Source organism: Palaemon carinicauda, chromosome 22, assembly GCF_036898095.1.
Source record: "Palaemon carinicauda isolate YSFRI2023 chromosome 22, ASM3689809v2, whole genome shotgun sequence".
NCBI classification, from domain to species: Eukaryota; Metazoa; Arthropoda; class Malacostraca; order Decapoda; family Palaemonidae; genus Palaemon; species Palaemon carinicauda.
In genome coordinates, this window is record NC_090746.1 from 5,797,574 (window position 1) to 5,819,875 (window position 22,302).

The 22,302-nt window shown below is 33.2% G+C and overlaps 1 protein-coding gene across 1 annotated transcript in view; it reads left to right on the top strand.

Annotated features, from left to right (window-relative positions):
• Positions 1 to 15,410, top strand: part of LOC137616303 (spectrin beta chain-like) — a 39,035-nt gene extending 23,625 nt beyond the window's left edge. Inside the window, exons 19-27 of the mRNA XM_068345948.1 lie at positions 615 to 849; positions 1,554 to 1,730; positions 2,281 to 2,499; positions 4,087 to 4,281; positions 7,326 to 7,478; positions 9,219 to 9,409; positions 11,153 to 11,441; positions 12,602 to 12,784; positions 13,623 to 15,410. Of these exons, the coding sequence (XP_068202049.1) occupies positions 615 to 849; positions 1,554 to 1,730; positions 2,281 to 2,499; positions 4,087 to 4,281; positions 7,326 to 7,478; positions 9,219 to 9,409; positions 11,153 to 11,441; positions 12,602 to 12,784; positions 13,623 to 14,372 (2,392 nt within the window). The 3' untranslated portion in view covers positions 14,373 to 15,410. The remainder of the gene's footprint in view (positions 1 to 614; positions 850 to 1,553; positions 1,731 to 2,280; positions 2,500 to 4,086; positions 4,282 to 7,325; positions 7,479 to 9,218; positions 9,410 to 11,152; positions 11,442 to 12,601; positions 12,785 to 13,622) is intronic.
• The last annotated feature ends 6,892 nt before the right edge of the window (positions 15,411 to 22,302 follow it).

Sequence of the window (22,302 nt, forward strand, 5' to 3'; positions counted from 1 at the left end):
TATATATACATATCTATCTATCTATCTATCTATATATATATATATATATGTGTGTGTGTGTATATACATATCACACATATATATAAACGCATATGTGAAATAAAAAATACTGTCTTGTATATTTTCAGGATATCTTCAAAAAAATGTATCAAAAATTAGCAAAATGAAACAGATCAGGATTTATATTTAGTTTTATGTGAGTTTTACACACGCCTGTCTATCTATTTAGAAATATATCTATCTATCATATACAGTATATATATATATATATATATATATATATATATATATATATATATATATAAATATATATATATATGTGTGTGTGTGTGTGTGTTCATGCATATGTACATATACATAAATGTATGCATGTTTATTCTGAGTTTGTCCCAAAAATATAAATTTCATATTCAAGTTAATAGTCACATTTCATTTGATGATTATTTCATCCCCACTCTATCGCAGTCAGAGAAAATCAGCAAGATATTCATTTGATAATAAAGAATAAAAAGTCATATAATATAAATATTCCAATGTTTTCCTCGAAATGAAATGCCTGAATTAACTACAGATAATAATATTATTCTATCTACTTCTATCTTTGTATCCTTTAGGAGAGATTGGGACAATCTCTTGCGCTCTATCGAGATCACCGCCCGGAAGCTCAAAGAAGCCGGCGAGATGCATCTGTTCCGCCGAGATGCTGAGGATTTGCTTCTCCTGATTGATGAAAAGGAGACAGTGATTGTCAGTAAGGAGATGAATTACGACTTGCCTACAATCAAGGCTCAACAGTTAAAACTTAGTCTCTTAGAGAAAGATCTCATTATTCTTGGAGCTCAGTTAGAGGTGAGTTATATTTCTAAATTGCTGTAGAGTCTACCTCAAAGTCAAAGCAAAGTCCTTCAAAAAGAAGGTATTGTAATCGTTCTTACCCCATACAAATGGGAACGAAAATCACGACAATAGAAGAAGAATTACTATAAATTAGTATAAATTATGATACTTAAAATGTTCAATTGGTTTTGCCTACAGATCTTATGCTAGTCGCTACATTTTCACACTCTATTCCTACCTTTCATGCCCTGTTTTTACATAAGGATTATTAAAGAGGTCTTTTAACGAAGTACATGATCACTAATCTAGACATGAAGCTATATTGATATTTTGTATACTTTAGAGTCATTAGTAATGTATGTGTATGTAGTATGTATGTATATATATATATATATATATATATATATATATATATATATATATATATATATATATATATATGTATATATATACAGTATATATATATATATATATATATATATAATGTATATATATATATATATATATATATATATATATATATATACATACAGTGCAGTGTGTATATATGTACATATATGTATATATATATATATATATATATATATATATATATGTGTATACATATAAATACATATATATATATATATATATATATATATATATATATAATATATATATATATATATATCACTGTTTTTTTTTTCTAACCTATCCAAAATATGGTCTTACTTTAGGGCGTCGTCAAAACATCAACCAGGTTACAAGAAACTTATCAAGGAAGTGAGAACATAAAGGAAATTGTTGAAGAAGAGAATCGGGTCACGGAGAGATGGAACATTCTGCACAAGAAAATTGCAAAGCGGAAGGAGCAATTAGCGCTGGCCGCTGACAGGTGCACACTTTTACTTCAAGTGAGTATCAACACAGAAGATTTTTGCTGTGCATGAAAAAGTAACAATATTATTCTATTATTAGTGATTTAGAAGCAAAGGGCGATGTATAGCACACTATTAAAAATTTGCAGCAGCAATAAAAAAAAAATATCCTGGAATAAATGTTGCCAGGTATTTACCGTTTTAAAAACTGATATGTTGACGTAAATGACTGATATTTCGGTCACCAACCCGTATAAGAAAACAACAAAATAGGGTTAAAATTACGGTCGCCTGTTTTTTACTGAAATGCGGCTAAGAACAGTATATTTTTACGGAGAATTTCCGATTAAAATTATGGTTTTTCCTAACTGTGTATGCAATTAATTTTAGCCATTTTCTTTGTAGTCAATACTCAGCAAATGATTTTGCTGTACATGAAAAAATAACTATACTATTCTATTATTAGTGATTTAGAAGCAATGGGCATTTTATATTAAGTTCGTGAGAAATATATAAACTTTATGCAATGAATTTAAGCCATTCTATTTATAGCCAGCAATGAATATGCTTAACAACTTTTTGACAGTCTCAAAATCTTCGTGGCTGGACGCATGTCTTACAAGCAACGATCAAAGATAAGGACGAACCTCGCAGCGTTGAAGAAGCGATCATGCTCAAAGTCGACAAGGAACAACTCAAGGCTGAGATTGAGTCCCGCAAGGAGGACGTTAGCAAGGTTATTGAAAGTGGTCGATTGATAGTGGAGGACAGTAACAGTCATTCTGAAAGTGAATCAAGTTCGGATGTAAGTTTACGTTTTACTTAGTCGGAGAGCGAGTGAATTATATAATAAAGTATAATATAATTAATAAAACTTTGGCTTTAAGACGAAAAGACGAAGCCAAGCTTGAGAGAATAGAAATGAGAATGCTAAGGTGGATTATGGAAAATGATGAAATAAGAAGAATGGCAGGCGTAGTAAAGATTACAGAGATGATAAGAGTGTCACGACTGAGATGGTGTGGTCATGTGTTGAGGATGGATGGTGGGGAGGGAGTGAGGAGAGATTAGGAGGAATCTGCTAGGGGGAGAAGATCAAGAGGGAAGCACAGAATTAGATGGCGAGATAAGGTGAAGGATGATATAGAAAAAAGAGGTTAGGTGGAAGAGGAGGCCTTTGAAAGAAGGCATTAGAGAGGGCGCATCAGGCAACCGACCCTTTAATGTAGGAATAACGGTGGAGAAGAAGAAGATAAAAAGGGAGAATTAAATGGCGAGTTAAGGTGAAGGATGATATGGAGAGAGGGGTTTTGGTGGAAGAGGATGCCTTTGATGGAAGGTATTGGAGAGGGCGCATCAGGCAACCGACCCCTTAACGTAGAGATAATGGTGTGAAAAGAAGAAGAAAAGTAAACATAATAAAGGTTTACAGTTACATAACTACTGGTATCTTTAATATTTTCCAATTTGATGGCACCTACTGTATGTACTTATAATTAGATTTGGTGCTCATTCTTGCAATCCAGGTTATGTTATGATTTGTTATGCATTATTTTATGAATTTTGTCAAGAATATATAAATTTTCACTATATTCTGTTTTCAGTGTCATATATCCAGTTTCAAATAATATAAAAAATTAAATTGAATGAAAGATATTGATAGCTGTTATTTTCTTAGCAGTTAATCTATTCGTTCATTCATTTAATTAATTTCTGCTATATTCTGTTTTCAGTGTCACATATTCAGTTTCAAATTATATAAAAAATTAAATCAAACGAAAGATATTGCTAGAGAATATGGTGTTTTCTTATCTGTTAAGCTATTAGTTCATTCATTTAATTAATTTATACTATATTCTGTTTTCAGTGTCATATATTCAGTTTCAAATTATATCAAACGAAAGACATTGAGAGAGAATATAGTGTTTTCTTGTCAATTAAGCTATTCGTTTATTCATTGAATTAATTTCTAATATATTCTGTTATCTGTGTCACATATTTAGTTTCAAAGTATATACAAAATTAAATTAAACGGAAGACATTGATAGAGAATATGGTGTTTTCTTATCAGTTAAGATATTCGTTCAGTCATTTAATTAATTTCTACTCTATTCTGTTTTCAGCGTCATACATTCAGTTTCAAATAATATTAAATCAAACAAAAGACATTGATAGAGAATATAGTGTTTTCTTATCATTTAAGCTATTGCTTCATTCATTTAATTAATTTCTACTATATTCTGTTTTCAGTGTCATATATTCAGTTTGAAAAAATGTAAAACATTGATAGAGAATATAGCGTTTTCTTATCAGTTACGCTGATGCACTAATACTATTCGTTAATTATTCAATTATCCATCAACACAAGTACAATAAAATCTCTATCTTTCAGTCCAGCGACAGTGACACTGTTAATAATGACAAACCACTATCAGAAGAGATCAAGAACGAAATTAAAGGTCTTTCAAAAGAATGGACTGACCTGTTTAAAAAATTGGACAATCAAGTTCGTGGACTGGAGAGTGTGAAGGATATCATTGACTTTGATGCCAAGATAAAGAGAATCCTGGCCAAGATCAGGATTAAGGTACGTGTGTAGATCATCCTTGAAGGATGCTAAGAAAGTTTTGATGACATATTGCTAACTATTATTATAATCATTATTATTATTATTATTATTATTATTATTATTATTATTATTATTATTATTATTATTATTATTATTATTATTACTTCCTAAGCTATAACCCTAGATGGAAAAGCAGGATGCTATAAGCCCTGGGGATCCAACACGGAAAATAGCCCAGTGAGGAAAGGAAACAAGGAAAAATAAAATATCTTAAGAACAGTAACATTAAAATAAATATTTCCTATATAAACTACAAAAACTTTAACAAAAGAAGACGAAGAAAATTTAGATAAAATAGTGTGCCCGATTGTATCCTCAAGCAAGACAAATCTAACCAAGGCCAGTGGAAGACCATGGTACAGAGGCTATGGCACTACCCAAGATTAAAGAACAATGGTTTGATTTTGGAGTGTCCTTCTAAGAATGCTTTGAGAAATACCTTGAGAAAGATAGTAACTTTCATGATGTAGCTCAACAATATGGTAGATTTCTTTTGCTTGAGGGTACACTCTGGCGTACTATTCTATCTTATTTCTCTTCACTTTTTAAGAAGTTTTTATAGTTCATACATGAAAAATCATTTTAAAATTGTTACTGTTCTTAAAACTTTTTAGTTTAATTATTCATCACTTCTCTTGGCTTAAAGCATCCAGCTTTTCCAAATAAGGTTGTAGCTTAGTTTGTAATAATAATAATAATAATAATAATAATAATAATAATAATAATAATAATAATAATAATAATAATAATAATAAATTTTGACGAGATACTGTCAAACACGTATGCTATATATGATTATTTATAAGTTTTATATTAATTCACTTATTGATTATCATCTGTTCTTATATTTTTGGTAGCTATAACCCATTTTTAACAAAATATATGAGTTAGTGAACAAATTATTTATTCATACTTATAACAATGAAAACTTTTCCTTTTTACAATCTCCAATGCTGTACAGAAATCCCTTGATTGTGGTCGGGAAGTTCGTATGATTGGCCTTGATTTTAGTGCTGCCTTTGACCGTGTTAATCATGAGGCCCTTGTTTTCAAACTGAAACAGTTGGGAGTGGGTGGGTCGTTTCTTAGCATTATTATTGATTTTTTAAGTAATAGATCTCAAAGAGTTGTTGTTGATGGGCACCATAGTGATTATAGGAATGTGATATCCGGTGTTCCACAGGGTAGTGTTCTTGGCCCATTACTTTTCATACTATATACACATGACATGTGGTTTGGCCTTGAAAACAAGCTTGTTGCATATGCAGATGATGCTACTCTCTTTGCATCAATTCCATCCCCTGAATGTAGATCTAGGGTTGGTGAATCCCTTAATAGAGATTTAGCTAGAATTAGTGCATGGTGCAAATTATGGGGTATGAAGTTGAATCCTAACAAAACTCAAAGTATGATTGTAAGTAGGTCAAGGACGGTGGCTCCTCAACATCCGGATCTCAGTATTGATAATGTTTCTTTAAATATGTATGACTCTTTCAAAATTTTAGGTGTGATTCTCGACAGTAAATTTACTTTTGAGAAACATATAAGGTCTGTGTCTTCTTCAATTGCACAAAAAATAGGCTTATTGAGAAAGTCTTTCAAGATTTTCGGTGATCAATCTATTCTGAAGAAGTGTTTTAATTCTTTCATTCTACCTTGTTTTGAGTATTGTTCTCCTGTCTGGTCTTCAGCTGCTGATTCTCATCTTAATTTGTTGGACAGAAACTTACGGTCGATTAAATTTCTTATTCCTGATCTAGATATTAATCTCTGGCACCGTCGTTCAATTAGTTCATTATGCATGTTGCATAAGATTTTTCATAACTCTGACCATCCTTTACATTCAGATCTCCCTGGACAATTCTATCCTGTTCGTAATACTAGGCAGGCAGTTAATTCTAATAGCCAGGCCTTCTTCATCACGAGACTCAATACTACGCAGTATTCTAGAAGTTTTATTCCAGCTGTTACCAAGTTGTGGAATGATCTTCCTAATCGGGTGGTTGAATCAGTAGAACTTCAAAAGTTCAAAGTTGGAGCAAATGCTTTTTTGTTGACCAGGCGGACATGAGTCTTTTTATAGTTTAGTTATGACATATTTGTTTTTGATGTTGTTAATAGTTTATATATGACATGTCTGTTTTGACGTTGTTACTTGTTTTAGAATGATTTATTGTTAATTTGTTCTCTTCATTTATTTATTTCCTTATTTCCTTTCCTCACTGGGCTATTTTTCCCTGTTGGAGCCCCTGGGCTTATAGCATCTTGCTTTTCCAACTAGGGTTGTAGCTTGGATAGTAATAATAATAATAATAATTCCCTTGAACTCTTGATTTTATAATGATTTTGTAACTATATATTTCAAGCAAATACCTCTGATTAATCTACGTAATTCATGAAATTAATTCTACGTATGAACGATCTATTCATTTACTTATCTTAACCATAATATTTAACTAATGCACGTCTTTAGTCCCAGGAACTGGTAGACATATAAAAATGCATCATTAGGTCTATGGAGAAAAGTATAATTAAATGCAAATGCATTTTGCTTTTACATTGCTCATTGTTTCTATAGATACATATAAATATATATATATATATATATATATATATATATATATATATATATATATATATATATATATTTATATGTATACATATATATTTATATATATATATATATATATATATATATATATGTATATATATATATATATGTATATATATATATATATATATATATATATATATATATGGTAACCTGTTGTGTATAGCCTATTGGAAAAGCCAATGCCTGGCAATCTGTTGGACGCAGGTTCTAGATCTGCTCAATGTCAATAGTTTCTAGTAGCGTCTGCAATTTGCGAAATGCGGGGTCTACCTGCCGAGTCATCAACAGCCACTACCTGGCCGTCCCTGGTCCATTGTCCCGTCCCTTACTCCTGCCATTCATGAGTGACATTTAAACCTCTTGACTGATTTTTTTTATATTTCGACAGGTTTTTCTGCTTGATATTCACAAAAAGGATGCTGAGAATTACTTAAGGGCTTATGTTTCTGATGATGACATGAATCACAATTTGCAAACCATACAGGACTTGTTAAGACGACACAAGATATTTGAGGAACAGAATGCTGACATTGAAAAGGAGGTGATTATGATTTTAAGATAATAATATTTATATACTGTATATACATATATCATCATCATCGTTATCATCATGTTCATCATCTCCTCCCACGAATATTGACACAAAGGGCCTCAGTTAGATTTCGCCAGTTGTGTCTATCTTGAGGTTTTAAATCAATACTTCCCCCTTCATCATTTCTTACTTCACACTTCATAATCCGCAGCCATATGTGTGTGTGTATATATATATATATATATATATATATATATATATATATATACCGTATATATATATATATATATATATATATATATATATATACGTATATATATATAAGTATATATATATATATATATATATATATATATATATATATATATATATATACTGAGAGAGAGAGAGAGAGAGAGAGAGAGAGAGAGAGAGAGAGAGAGAGAGAGAGAGAGAGAGAGAGAGAGAGAGAGAGAGAGAGAGAGAGAGAATGATCAGCAGTACTACATCTTTATTTTGTAAAAAAATATTTTTGAGAAAATCATTCGTAGGTAGATGTATATATAATGTTTTCTATCTTTTCATAAGGACTTTCTAGCTACAGAATACTTATAACATTAATCATTATTCTTATTATACCAATCATTAATTATTATCATATTAATACCTATTATATTTTAATTTTAACATCACGCTTGACTGTACATACTAACTAAATCCTAGTTCTTTAATACCAGGCATAGCCTGACTTTAACGTAATATCTCGGTGCAAGAGCCCATGTCTTGTAAAACGAACGAACGAACCAACCAGGCATGGGAATTGGTTAATGACTAGATACATAATCTCTAATAACATAATTACCTATACGTAGAAAATAATTAAGTATAAATCTAAATATGAATAAATGCAATGTTATCAAGGGCAATCAGAGATTTCTGACCTCCGCCAAAGGTTAAGGGAGTCGTCTATGACCTTAGTAAGATCTATAATAATAATAATAATAATGATAATAATAATGATAATAATAATAATAATAATAATAATAATAATAATAATAAAAGCATTCACAGATTTCGGACCACCGCCAAAGGATGATGTTGATATAAAAAAATGCAAATCCGGATCTAAAATCCGGATCAGGAACCGGATCATCACCAAAAGTTAAAGGAATCGACCGTGGCTTAAGATTTATCTGTGGTGGAAATTTCGTCAAAATTCATCAAGTTTGTTTTGAAGTTATCTTTAAAATGTACAGTAAATCCCGATCTACAATCTGGATTCGGATCATCTCCAATATTTAATGGGGTCACCCATAACTTAATATCTATTTGTGGTGGAAATTTCGTCGAAATCCGTCGAGTTGTTTTGACGTAGTCAACAAAATTGTGAAAATGCAAATCCGGATTCTCTAAAATTTAATTGGGGTCATCCATGACCTAAGGTCTATATATGGTGAGTTTTCCGTTAAAATTTGTTGGGTAGTTTTGACGTAATCCTGTCCACAGACATACTGACAAACAAATAAATAAATATATAGATAACCCGACTCGAAAACAATCTCCTTGGCGTAGGTAATTATGTATTTAAAAATCTGTTTTTTAACTTTATGTTCTAAGTGTGTCCAACAATGGTCGCGCATGCACTATCCTAAAAAGTCAATATAGTCTTTTCTTTGCAAATTCATTTCACCAGAACTAGAAGTAACCGTTGGTTTGTAGATTTTACATAGAGGTTTATTTCAACCCTTTATAATTTCTATTTCTCTTCAGGTTAAACAAATGGAACATGAAGGGAGAGTCCTCAAAGATACACAACCACAGGCCAAAATCCATATATCATCGAAGCTCTCCAAAATGAACGAAGCGTTTGCCGCGTTCCTCAAGAAATCTGAAGGCCGTCGAAGAAACCTGCACCTTGCAGAACGAATAAAGGACTTCTTTGATCAGTATGAAGAACTAATGTAAGAATGCTTAGTCAGGTGGTTTTCGTTATAGCATAGATTTTCAGGTTTCTTTAGCAGCAGTCAATTAATGTACTTCTAAGAAATAAGATATCAATGAATTAATTGAAAACTGTATATAGGAGTATATACTCTCTATATCAATCAGAAATAAAAACTCCCTCCTATAAAACCAGAACAGTGAATGAATGTACGTCTAAGAAATAAGAAAATAACAATTGGATGATTAATTGTGACTGTATATATGACTATATACTCTCTACACAAATCAGAAATGAAAATTATCTCCTATAGAACCAGAACAGTGAATGAATGTACGTCTAAGAAATAAGAAAATATCAATGCAATGATTAATTGAAAACTGTATATAGGAGTATATACTCTCTATATGAATCAGAAATAAAAACTCCCTCCTATAGAACCAGAACAGGTACAGTTTCTCTTCATTACCATTCTGTATAGGTTTAACAAATCAATTTTTTTCAGTAGCAACGGAATACATTAGCCCAGACACACTTTCCGCTATACAGTACTAGGAAAATATCTAACCATCCTTTACATTCAGATCTTCCCGGACAATAACATCCTGTTCGTAATACTAGTCATTTTTTTTTTTTTTAGCGAGCCAGATTTGCACCAATTCGCAGCGGTGCGCTTTTAGCTCGGAAAAGTTTCCTGATCGCTCATTGGTTGGACACGATAATTCTAACCAATCGGCGATCAGGAAATCATCCGAGCTAAAAGGGCACCGCTGCGAGTCGGTGCAAATGCGCCTATTTAAAAGAAAGTGACGATAGGTATGCAGTTGATCATAAGAGTCTTGCCTTTTCCATCATGAGGCTCAATACTATACAGTATTCTAGAAGTTTTATTCCAGCTGTGACCATGTTGTGGAATGGGCTTCCTAATCGGGTAGTTGTATCGGTAGGACTTCAAAAGTTCAAACTTACAACAAATGTTTTTATGTTGAACAGGCTGACGTAAATATAATAGAAATGTAGGTTTTATTGTTGATACTGTTCTTGAAATATTTCATTTTAATTGTTCATTACTTCTGATATAGTTTATTAACCTCCTTATTTCCTTTCCTCACTGGGCTATTTTTCACTGTTGGACCACTTGGGGTATAGCATCCTGCTTTTCCAACCAGGGTTGTAGCTTAGCTAATAATAATAATAATAATAATAATAATAATAATAGCTCTAGAACAGGAGCAGTTCCTAATCATTACCATTCTGAACAGGTTTAACAAATCCTTTTTTCAGTAGTAACTGAATATTTTTGTTCATACACACTTTCTGCTATACAGTACTAAAGATAAAAGACTCATAAAGATATTACATGGGTAGCGGTGGCCTGTTGGAAACATCCCTGCCTGGTGATCGCCAGACAAGGGTTCGAGTCCTGCTCAAACTTGTTAGTTCCTTTGGTCGCTGCAACCCCATCCATCCTTGCGCGCTATGGATGGGGCGTTTGAGGGAGCGTATAGGTCTACCTGCTGAGTCATCAGCTGCAATTGCTTGGCCTTCCCCGGTCCTAGCTTGGGTGGAGCGAAAGCTAGGGCGCTGGTAATATATATAAATATTATCAGTCTCTGGGGCATTGTCCTCCTAGCTAGGGCAATGTCACTGTCCCTTGCCTCTGCCATTCATGAGTGGCCCTTAAAACCCGAAACTGTGCCGATTTTAGTTTGCTGAAACTCCAGACTGGTAATTTCTTAAAATTTGTTTCCTTCCACGACAGGTCTTGGTCGTACGAAATGCTAGCAAAGATGACGTCACCAGATCTTCCCAGAAACATCTCAGGCTCAGAGTCGGTCCTTTCTCGTCACGCCCAATACAAGACTGAACTAGACCAACAAAGAGAGCAGTTCGAGAAATTCACAGAGAGCGGCTGGGCTTTGATTAATGAAGAGCATTTCATGAAACGTGAAATAAAACACAGAATTAAGAGTTTGGAAGCTCGCGGGCTTCTGTTGATGAACACCTGGAAAGCAAGATTGGTCATCTACAAGTGTAACTTAGACGTGAGGGTGAGTGTTTGACCATCAAATTATTTTTTGGTATCTATAATTTCTATATAACCTTCCAAGTATTCATGAATACTAATATGAGAGAGAGAGAGAGAGAGAGAGAGAGAGAGAGAGAGAGAGAGAGAGAGAGAGAGAGAGAGAGAGAGATTGATTTGAAGTTTTCTGGCATCCTGACATCGAAGGTCATTGACGCCGATATCGTTTATCATAAATAGAGAGAGAGAGAGAGAGAGAGAGAGAGAGAGAGAGACTTCTATTCTTGAGTTCTTTCAGTTGGAAAAAAAATCGTGGTTTTGGACGCAAATAAAAATGTAATCCATTGAAATAGCAAAAATGAAATAATCATTGACCTTATCCTAGAAATAATGTTACTAAAATTCATGAGATACCTTAGGAGAAGTTTTCTCAGACTGGTGAATATATAAAGACAACAGACAATTATTTAAGGTTTTATTTCTCGTAATGTAAAGAATAAAAAAAGATTATTGATATTCACTAAACTGTTGGTTTGCTCACTTTCATCAGTAAGTTTGGTCACATTCATTTTTATACATCCATTATTATTCAAAAATTTGTTTAACTATTCATAATAATATCTAAATTAATTGACTCTTGTTGTATTCTTCTTCCCCACCGTGTGCATTAAGGGGTCGGTTGCCTGATGCGCCTTCTCCAATGCCTTCTATCAAATGCATCCTCTTCCATCAAACCTCTTCTCTCCATATCAACCTTCACCTTATCTCACCATCTAATTCTCTGCCTCCCTCTTGATCTTCTTCCCCTAACAGATTCTTCCCAAGCCCTCCTCACTCCCTCCCCACCATCCATCCTCACCACATGCCCACACCATCTCAGTCGTGACACTTATCACAAATCAAATTCCTAATACTGTTTAGATAAAGGTTACCCAGTTTTAGTTCCGAATAATGTCCACTATGTCCATATCCATCCGGTTCGTAATACTAGGCAAGCAGTTAACTCTAATAGTCAGGCCTTCTCCATCATGAAGTTTGATACTACACAATACTCTAGAAGTTTTATTCCAGCTTGATAGGGCAATGTCACTGTCCCTGGCCTCTGCCATTCATGAGCAGACTTTAACCCTTTAATATCAGAACCATTACACTGTTTTATGATTGATGGCTTTTCTTCTTTACTAGATCTATCTACGAGATGCGAGGGAGTTTGAGGAATGGGTGAAGTCTGAAGAACGGATGCTGAGGACTGAGGATCTTGGACAGTCAGTTGAAGAAGTTGAAAACCTCATTCGAAGACACGAAGCATTCCTCGCATTAGTAGAGTCTCGAAGTCATAATCTCTGCAATATCACTAGACTCACGTCTGTAAGTATTCACTTATAACCCTTTCATGGGCTTTACTGTGGATTGTGTGGTGATTATTTCAATGTGATTTTATATAAATTGCAAAGAACATTTTGTATACTTATTCCCGTTGGTTGATCATACTTTAAACATTGGAATTATTTAGAAATATGACAGATTTTTCAATATTCAAAAGAACTAAGTGTTTTTATGATCCCATAAGAATTGTACTGAAAATTGATTACACTTATTCCTGTTGGCTGATCATTCTTTAAACAGTATAATTATTTATAATTATGACATATTTTCTAATATCTAAAAAAAAAAAAAAAGTGTTTTGGTAAAATACTGAATCTGTAAAAAAAAAAATTATGCCCCTTACTGTACAAATTCACCCATCTGAAAATTCTCATTTCCCCATTGACTATACTTAATTTGAAAAAGTAATCAATTATATTGATTCTTCTGACAAACTAAAGCGGTGATAACTCGTATTCTATAAATAAATCAACTTATTTGCGACATGAATCAAACCTGTTTGCTGAGGGGTTTTGCAGGTGATACAGTAATTATGATGGATTTTAGGGAATCAATAACTCTGGAAAAATTGACCACAGAAATAATCCAACAATTTGTAAAAGATCTGAAATTACTTTTATCTAAGAATCCTTTACAGTCAGTTTTACTTTATTAAATAATTGGGTATTTAATGTATATTGTATATTGTATATTGTATAATGTATATTGTTTGTTAATTATTTAATACATCTTATTTGCTGAAGTTAGTTGTGTTAGACCTTACATAGACATCTCCTAAATATTCTTGAAACATCATATTTATCTATATATCTTTTTACAGATAGAAGAAAATTTCCAGGCCCAGAAAATACTGGAAAGCACTTCGCTGGAAGAAGGGAAAAGAATGGACAAAGAACTTGCTCAGAAGATGGAGGAATCAACCAGAAGGATAGAAGAGGAAGAGAGGCAAAGAGAAAAGGAGAAACAGAGACGTAGATCAAGAAGCAGCAGTAGCAGCAGTAGTAGTAGTAGTGGTGGTGATGAAAGAGAAAAGAAAAGAGATGAATTTGAGAGCCAAAATGAAACTTCGGACTTCGCCGATGATACCACAGACGCGTGGAATCATAAACCAATTAAGATTGTGGTAACAGAATTCCATGATGTCCATGAGGAAGATTCCAGTCCAGTTACCAGTCAGTCTACAGAAGTGGCAGAGACTGAATTCCATGATGCAATAGAAGACGATACCTGCCCAGCTATTTCAAGCCAAGTCGAGGTGGGTAGTTATAAATTTGAAGATCCAATCGGTGAAAATGGCAGTCTGTGGCCTACAGGCCAGGAGAGTGGCCTACAGGCCGAGAAGGCGGTGAATCTAGGAACACCTAGAGGTTCTACGAGTAGTGATAGTAGCAGTGATGATAACGAATGCTTCATGGATGTGTCTGAGGCCCACGGCAACACCGATAAAAAATTTACCTCTACGAGTAGTGGAGAGAACTCCGGCGATGGTCAAAAGAAAAAACACAAGAAGAAGAAGAAGAAGAGTAAGAAGAATAAGAAAAAAGATAAAAGGGATTGTAAAGTCATGTGAAGTGATCTCAACGAAATTTATTTTAACATCAGAGATGTGATAATTACTAAATGGGTCGTTTATATATAAACTATAATTGATTATACTCACTGTTACGCGTCTTTACAAGGCGGATATCAGCTCGATGTCACAATTATAATGTTACAAGCATCTATTATAAAACACAATGATTTTTCTCTAATTTCTTATTACCTCCGGCAACGAAGTTGGAAGGTCATGTTTTAACCCCGGTTTGTGTGTTTGTTTGTGTGAATGTTTGTGAAAAGCTTCCTGACCACAATTTTAATCGTAGAGTAATGAAACTTGCAGGGATTATCTGATATGTAAAAAGCTGGAAATGATTAAATTTTGGAAGGTCAAGGTCATGGTCAAGCAAAATGTCCAATTCATGTAATCAGCCATAAGTTTGGACATCCTTGTCACAGAGACTTCAAACTTGGTTCATATTTGAGTGTATGAAAAATCCACGCCAATTAGTACATGTTAAGGTCAAAGGTCAAGGGCAAGGTCAAGTAATAAGCTGCCGCGTTGGAGGTCTGCGCTCTACTGAATGCCCCTCTAGTTGGGAATGTTCCTACAATTTATGAGTTTCACAATTCTGTAATAGATATTTTTTTCAAATATCTTAGCATTTTTGTAAGACTGGTTGATTTTCGTCTTTCACGTATGTTAGAAACATTAATTGTAGTAATATATAACTGTCCAATCTTATCTTTATTGGGTGACCACTTAAACAATAGGTTTTTATGATTGAAAGTTTTTGAGAACTCAGACAAACTGAAAGTGAATGTAGATACTTCTTTGATTTCTTTTTATTTTATAATCCGGAATAAATGCATTCAATTTTATCATTAAATAGGGAAATGTATTACTGATTCATTAAATATGCTCTTGAACAATATCAAGAACAAATCTTTAATTATTTTTAATTTTGTCATTTTAAATCTTTTACTCCTGTCCCTGGGGTTTAAATCTTTATCATACTATTGTTCATAAGAGAAAATTTTGTGTTCTTGGAATTTTTCAAATACATGTGAAACAAATATATATATATATATATATATATATATATATATATATATATATATATATATATATATATATATATATATATATATATACATATACATATACTTCAAAAATAATTTTCTCAATGATTTTTGTTCCGTTTCAGAAAAATAAAAGTTATTGTATTTTGAAGTGTGTAATTTCATACCTCTTTAGCAAGTTTCTCAGAATTAGCCAATGATTCAGTATCGTGCAGAGAAGGTTTAAAGGCCGCTCATGAATGGCAGAGAAAAAGGACAGTGACATTGCCCTATCAAACAGGATAATACCCTAGAGACTGACTATATATACATATGATCAGCGCCCATGCCCACTCTCCATCCAAGCTAGGGCTAAGGAGGGCCAGGTAATGGATGCTGGTGACTCAGAAGATAGACCTATAAGCTCCCCAAGGCCCCACGGGGACCCTAAACACCCATTCACAGCTCACAAGGATGGTGTGTTGTAGTGACCAAAGAAACTAACGAGTTTGAGCGGGACTCGAACCCAGGTCTGGGGATCACCAGGCAAGGACGTTACCAACAGAGCTACTCAGTGTGCCGGTTTTTATACAGCATGTGAACTTTTAACCTTTTTCCTAAGTAGCCAGGGCAGTGTATAATTCCATAGAATCCCAAAATATTAAAACCCTGTGTGTTCCACAGGACCAGTCGTAAAGCAAAATTTTATGCAGATAATGTTTTGTAACTTATGTCCAGTTGGCTTCTTTAATTACTGTACACTTCACGGGAAACTAGGGAGATATCTGACAACTGTACATTGTATCAGGTATTTCTATGTTTAGAAGAAAAAAAAAGCAAAGTACCAGAGCTTGGAAACAAGCGATCAAAAGCATCTTTATTAATTTTACAAATCAGTTTAGAAAAATAAGTGTCATTTGCTTAATATCACTAAGCAAAATTAATTTTAAAAAACTGATCACGTATTGTAAGCTTAGAGCCTTTTTTTACAGGCAACGATGCCCAAACGTTACCTGCTGCTGTGTAAACTACAGCTGTCAGACGTAATGGTATCAAGAACCGATTTATTACCAACGCCAACGAAGTTGGGAGGAACTTACGTTTTTGCGTCTGTCCATTTGTCTGTTTGTTTGCGAACAACTTCCTGGCCACAATTTTATTCATAGAGTAGTGAAACTTTCAGGGATTAATTGTTATGTTAAGACGTGGAACTGACTCAATTTTGCAAGTCTTAGATCAAAGGTCAAGGTCAAGATCAAGCAAAGGGTCGACCAAATTAACCCTAACCTCGAGAAATAAGATGCAGTAGCAGAGGTCTGCACTCTCAGGGTGCTTTTCTAATTGTTAATGTTTATACAAGTTTTTTTTATTTGTTGTAAAGAATATTATGATATTTATGAAGATTGTTTTGTAAAAAGTCATCAATTTTGTCAGATACCGAAAGGAGAACAACATAATTATTGCCATAATTGTTGTTGAATATGAGGTTATGTTAGAACAAAAGTGATAGACAATACGCTTATTCAAAAAAAAAAAAAAAAAAAAAAATCCATTGAATGTAACACGCTAATTTCTACTGTATTTTCACTGCAGGTGTTATATTGTCAGATTTAATACCAATGTCAATTTCTTCTATTAACGTGCTTTTTTCCCATTTGTATGCGGAGTGAACAGTTGCCTTCTTTTCGAAGGACTTCGCTTTGCTTTTCGGGGTAGACCATAGTCCGGTCGGCTGCCGTGCCTGACATCGCTTAAACACGGTAGCGCATGTTTGTGTTGTACCAGTCACCAGCGTCCTTCCTCCCAGCAGCGACGAGTCCTTATGTGGTTAGGTCGACAGTTCGAAACATGTCTGGTGTCTGCTAGGTTTTAGAAGGTGTTGAATGCTAAGTCACAAACCTACCAATTAGCTACGATGTGAAGATGGGTTGATTTCAATTCTAAGTACAAAAAACCTGAATTCGACAGGATTACGTACAGAAGAATTCTCATTGACTTTTATCTTTCTTCGTGGCTGTGTGGTATGGTCAATGTCACACAAGTATCCTGGACCAGGGTTCGAAGCCCGGCCGTACAGATACTATAGTCTTTGAGTGATTTCGACTGTTAATATATATGCCTGATTTGAAATATATTAATATATATATATATATATATATACATATATATATATATATATATATATATATATATATATATATATATATATATATATATATATATCCCTTTCTAAGTGGGAATTTGTCCAGCACTGTAAGAGTCGAGTTTGACTCAGTGATTTAAAGAGCTTGTATATCGCCGTGATCAGCAAATCTGTATGATGCAGGGCCACCCATAGTAGGTTGGTTTGCTGTGAGTGGTCAGATTAAAATCCCCCACCATCCCCAATCCGATATGGCCAGCGTAGGGATGAAAACTGGTCAAACCTCAAACATGAATAAGGACATGTCTGAGGTCTTTGACCTGTAGAGGGCTATAAACGGCTGCATTTGTTGTTTTTGTTTTGTGTGTGTGTATATATATATATATATATATATATATATATATGTATATATATATATATATATATATATATATATATATATATGCATATATATATACATATATATATATGTATATATATATATATATATATATATATATATATATATATATATATATATATATATATACATGTATGGGATCTCTTCAAAAGAGTGACAATTCAGAAGAGTGACATAACATAAGAGCGACGAAAATGCTACTCAGAAGAGTGACAGATGAAAAGAGTGACATAACAAAATAGTGACAATTTATTATATTGATCAAAAGAGTGACACTGGTTACTAAAAATGATTCAGTAATTAAGATATTTATTTTTTGTAAAACATACAATAAAAATAAATACACAAATATAAAAATATATAATTATAAAAAAATTAGAAATATACAATAGTACTTTGAAAATTAAACATTTTTGTTAATTGAAAAAAATAATTGAAATTTTATCGAACGGTGAAATACATATGTAAACATAAAAGTTCTTTAAAAAAAAAAAAATTTGTATTTCTCGTAAAAAAAAGCAAAAAAAGCCAAAATTTTTATTGTTCACCTTCACTAATGTCTTCGTCTAAGTTGTTAAGCCTATTACTTGCACCAAAAAGTAAATTGTGCGTAATACTCAAGCTGATTTCCCCCTCTCTACTTAAAACTGTTGTCACCCTTTTTTCTCTTTGGATTTCTTCTTTTTTTTTCTTAGACGGATTAATGCCCGATGTTAAACGTTGTATTTCTTGGTCTGTTCGATGGTCTTCTTTGACAAATTCCCGAATCATTGAGTACACACCAAAATGGTAACGCTAAACGATGGTTTCAAATCTCCTGTGCCAAGCCTCTACTCCATTATTCGTTCTTGGGAGATTGAGTTCTTGCAAATGATGGATGCTCCAAAAAGTTGGATGAAACCGTGGAGGGTGACGTAATTGGTTTTGTCTTGGCCTTCCCCTTCATGAAATTATGCGCCTACCTAGCACATGCGTTTCCCCGAAGTATTTATAAACCGGTTCTGCTTCATCTGGGATGATATTTGCAAGACATAAATATGCATCATGGATGTCATCAGGTCGTAGAAATGCAAGCGCTGCCAACTGTCGTAAACCTAAAGCTATATCGCAATTATTTTTGTATACATCAACGAGGCCATACTTTTGAATACTTCGGTAAATACTTTGACATAGGTGGAAAAAACATCCGGTTATTCTAGCCTCGGGAAATTTTTCTTGGAGAGCTTTGATACAAGATAACTCAAAATATATCAAGATGAATCTAGGAGTTAACTGAATTCCTTTTGCTCCTGCAACTGAAAGTAAATGTTCTAGCATTGATGAATATATCTGCGTTGTTTTCCCAGGCAGCAACACATAGACAGCCGGTAATATTTGCCCCTAGAATATGTAATGGATAGTGCATATTTGATAGAATTGCTTAGGACACGTTTTAAATGTCCCATCAAGGATCCAGATATCCGACTCGGCTAGTCTTCGTAAATTATTTTCACTGCCGAAAGCTAGAATTCTTTCCTGTACCTCTTCCTCCTCGAATTCTGCATTCAAAGTCTCACTTTCGGTCTTGGTGTCATACAGAAGGAAGTTTCTTTCCCCAGTATGAGTAACCTTCAGCTTATTTGGGATTACTAAATCAGTGGCAGAATTTGCTTCCACTGGAAATTCTTTTTTACGTATACGATTAATAGCTTGTCTTATAGCTGATGTAGATGGCATTTCAACAGCATAGTTTATATCTATTTTCTGTCTGGTTTCCTGCACGATTGCCGCCGGTGTTGCATTTGTACTCTTTGCCAGACCTTTCACTTCATCAATACATTGTAGTACATCATTTCTCCCAGCAATCGGTGCATGGTTATGTTCCTTTCCTTCAGATATCATACCACCTTGTGTATTAAAAAGCTGAATCCCACGAAGTGTTGCAGCACCACCACAGTTTTTGTCCTCGCACCTGACATAATGATTTTGTTCTCGGGATCTTTGATGTCGATATATGTGCCCTCTATAGACTAACTTTTCTTTTCCTTTCTGAGATTTCAAAAAAGTGTATTCGTCCATTATGGGCAGCCGGATTTGGAAAAAAAATCTTCTCTATAAGTATAAAACAATCCGGCCGAAAACTCTCAGACAACTAAAGTATTTTCTCGAAATTATTGAAAAAGAGACAGAAAGGAGAAAGAGAGAGACAAAAAGCAAAGTATCCACAACTACTATTCAGCATAACCACTAGTTTAGAGTTAGAGAGAAAAAGAGGCCTCAATTTGTCAATCTTTTGAATTCTAATTTAGCTTTGTCACTCTTTTGTTATGTCACTCTTTTGAATTTTTATTTCGGTTTGTCACTCTTTTGTTATGTCACTCTTTTGAATTTTTATTCATGTTTGTCACTCTTGTGTTATGTCACTCTTTCGAAATGTCACTCTTTCAATACACACCCACATGCATATATATACATATATATATATATATATATATATATATATATATATATATATATATATTTCATTATCATCATCATCATCTCCTCCTGTTTCTATTGATGCAAAGGGCCTCAGTTAGATTTCTCCAGTCATCTCTATCTTGAGCTTTTAATTTAATACTTCTCCATTCATCATCTCCTACTTCGCGCTCCAAAGTCCTCAGCCACGTAGGCTTGGGTATTCACACTCTTCTAGTGCCTTGTGGAGCCCAGCTAAACGGTTGGTGAACTAATCTATCTTGGGGAGTGCGAAGATCATGCCCAAACCTTCTCCATCTACCCCTCATCATGATCTCATTCACATGTGGAACTCGAGTAATCTCTCTTATAGTTTCATTTTTATTCATGTCCTGCCATTCAACTTCCAATATCCTTATAAGGGTTTTATTCTTAAACCTACTAAATCTATTAAGATTGTTTCATTGTTATACTCATGTCAATATAGTAACACTGACCTCAATAAAATGACATATAGTCTGATTTTTATATGGAATTTCAGGCCATTTCATTTCCAAATTTTACTTAAGCTAGCCATTATCTGATTTGCTTTTTTCAATCTTTCACTAAATTCTGATTCTAAAGACCCTGTATTGGAGATCATTGTTCCTAAATACTTGAAAGATTCTACCTCATTAATCCTTTCTCCTTCCAATGATATTTCATCTTCCATTGCATATTCCGTTCTCATCATCTCTGTTTTTCTTCTAATTATCTTCAACCCAACTCGTATGATATTCATGCATTCTGGTAAGCAAGCATTGCAAAATATGTGGTGTTCTGCTAACAAGGACAACATCATCAGCATACTCTAGGTCTACTAATATCCTATCACCAATCCAGTCCAATCCTTCTCCACTATCTCCGACTGTTCAACACATTACAAAATCCATGAGGAGGATAAACAACATAGGTGACAACACATTCCCTTGGAGTACTCCGCTGTTCACTGGAAATTTATTTCATAAGACTCCACTAACATTAACTTTGCACTTGCTATGCTCATGAACAGACTTAATCAAGTTCACATATTTAGGAAAAATTCCATAATAACGCAGGAATCTATACAAAATTGGCCGGTGCACACTATTCTTTCATATTAAAGGAATAAAATCTTTTAGGATGACTTTATGTTTGCAAGGTTACCAAGACAAGACCCACATTCTCTGTTACTTTGTGCCGGATCCAGTTCGTCTTTTCTGAAATACATTATACACCTTCATTAAATTTGCATAATAATATCTAATTGTCTTACCAGGAAAAGCTTTTGATGTCAGTTGTAATCCATATTTCTATACACAGATCTTTCTCAGGAAACGTTTGCAAGTTTTTGCTGAAATCTTACATATTCTGATTTTGGAAACATTCGTAAAATCCTAACTTTTTCAAACACCGCGTGTCCTTTTTCTTGTTAAGTGTTGTGGACAGAAACGATTTTATGCATTAAGTGATAAAGAAAAGTCATGAATGTTCAGGCTCTTATTTCAAAATAAAGAATGCTGGCTATTATATACAGTATATATATATATATATATATATATATATATATATATTATATATATATATACACATATATATACATATATATATATGCATATATATACATCGTATATATATGAATGAATATATATATATATATATATATATATATATATATATATATATACATACATACATACATATATATATATACATATATATGTATATATATGAATATATATACATACATACATACAAACTAACTATATATATATATATATATATATATATATATATATATATATATATATATATATATATAGTTTGTATGTATGTATGTATATATATTCATATATATACATATACAGTATATGTATATATACATATATATATATATATACATAT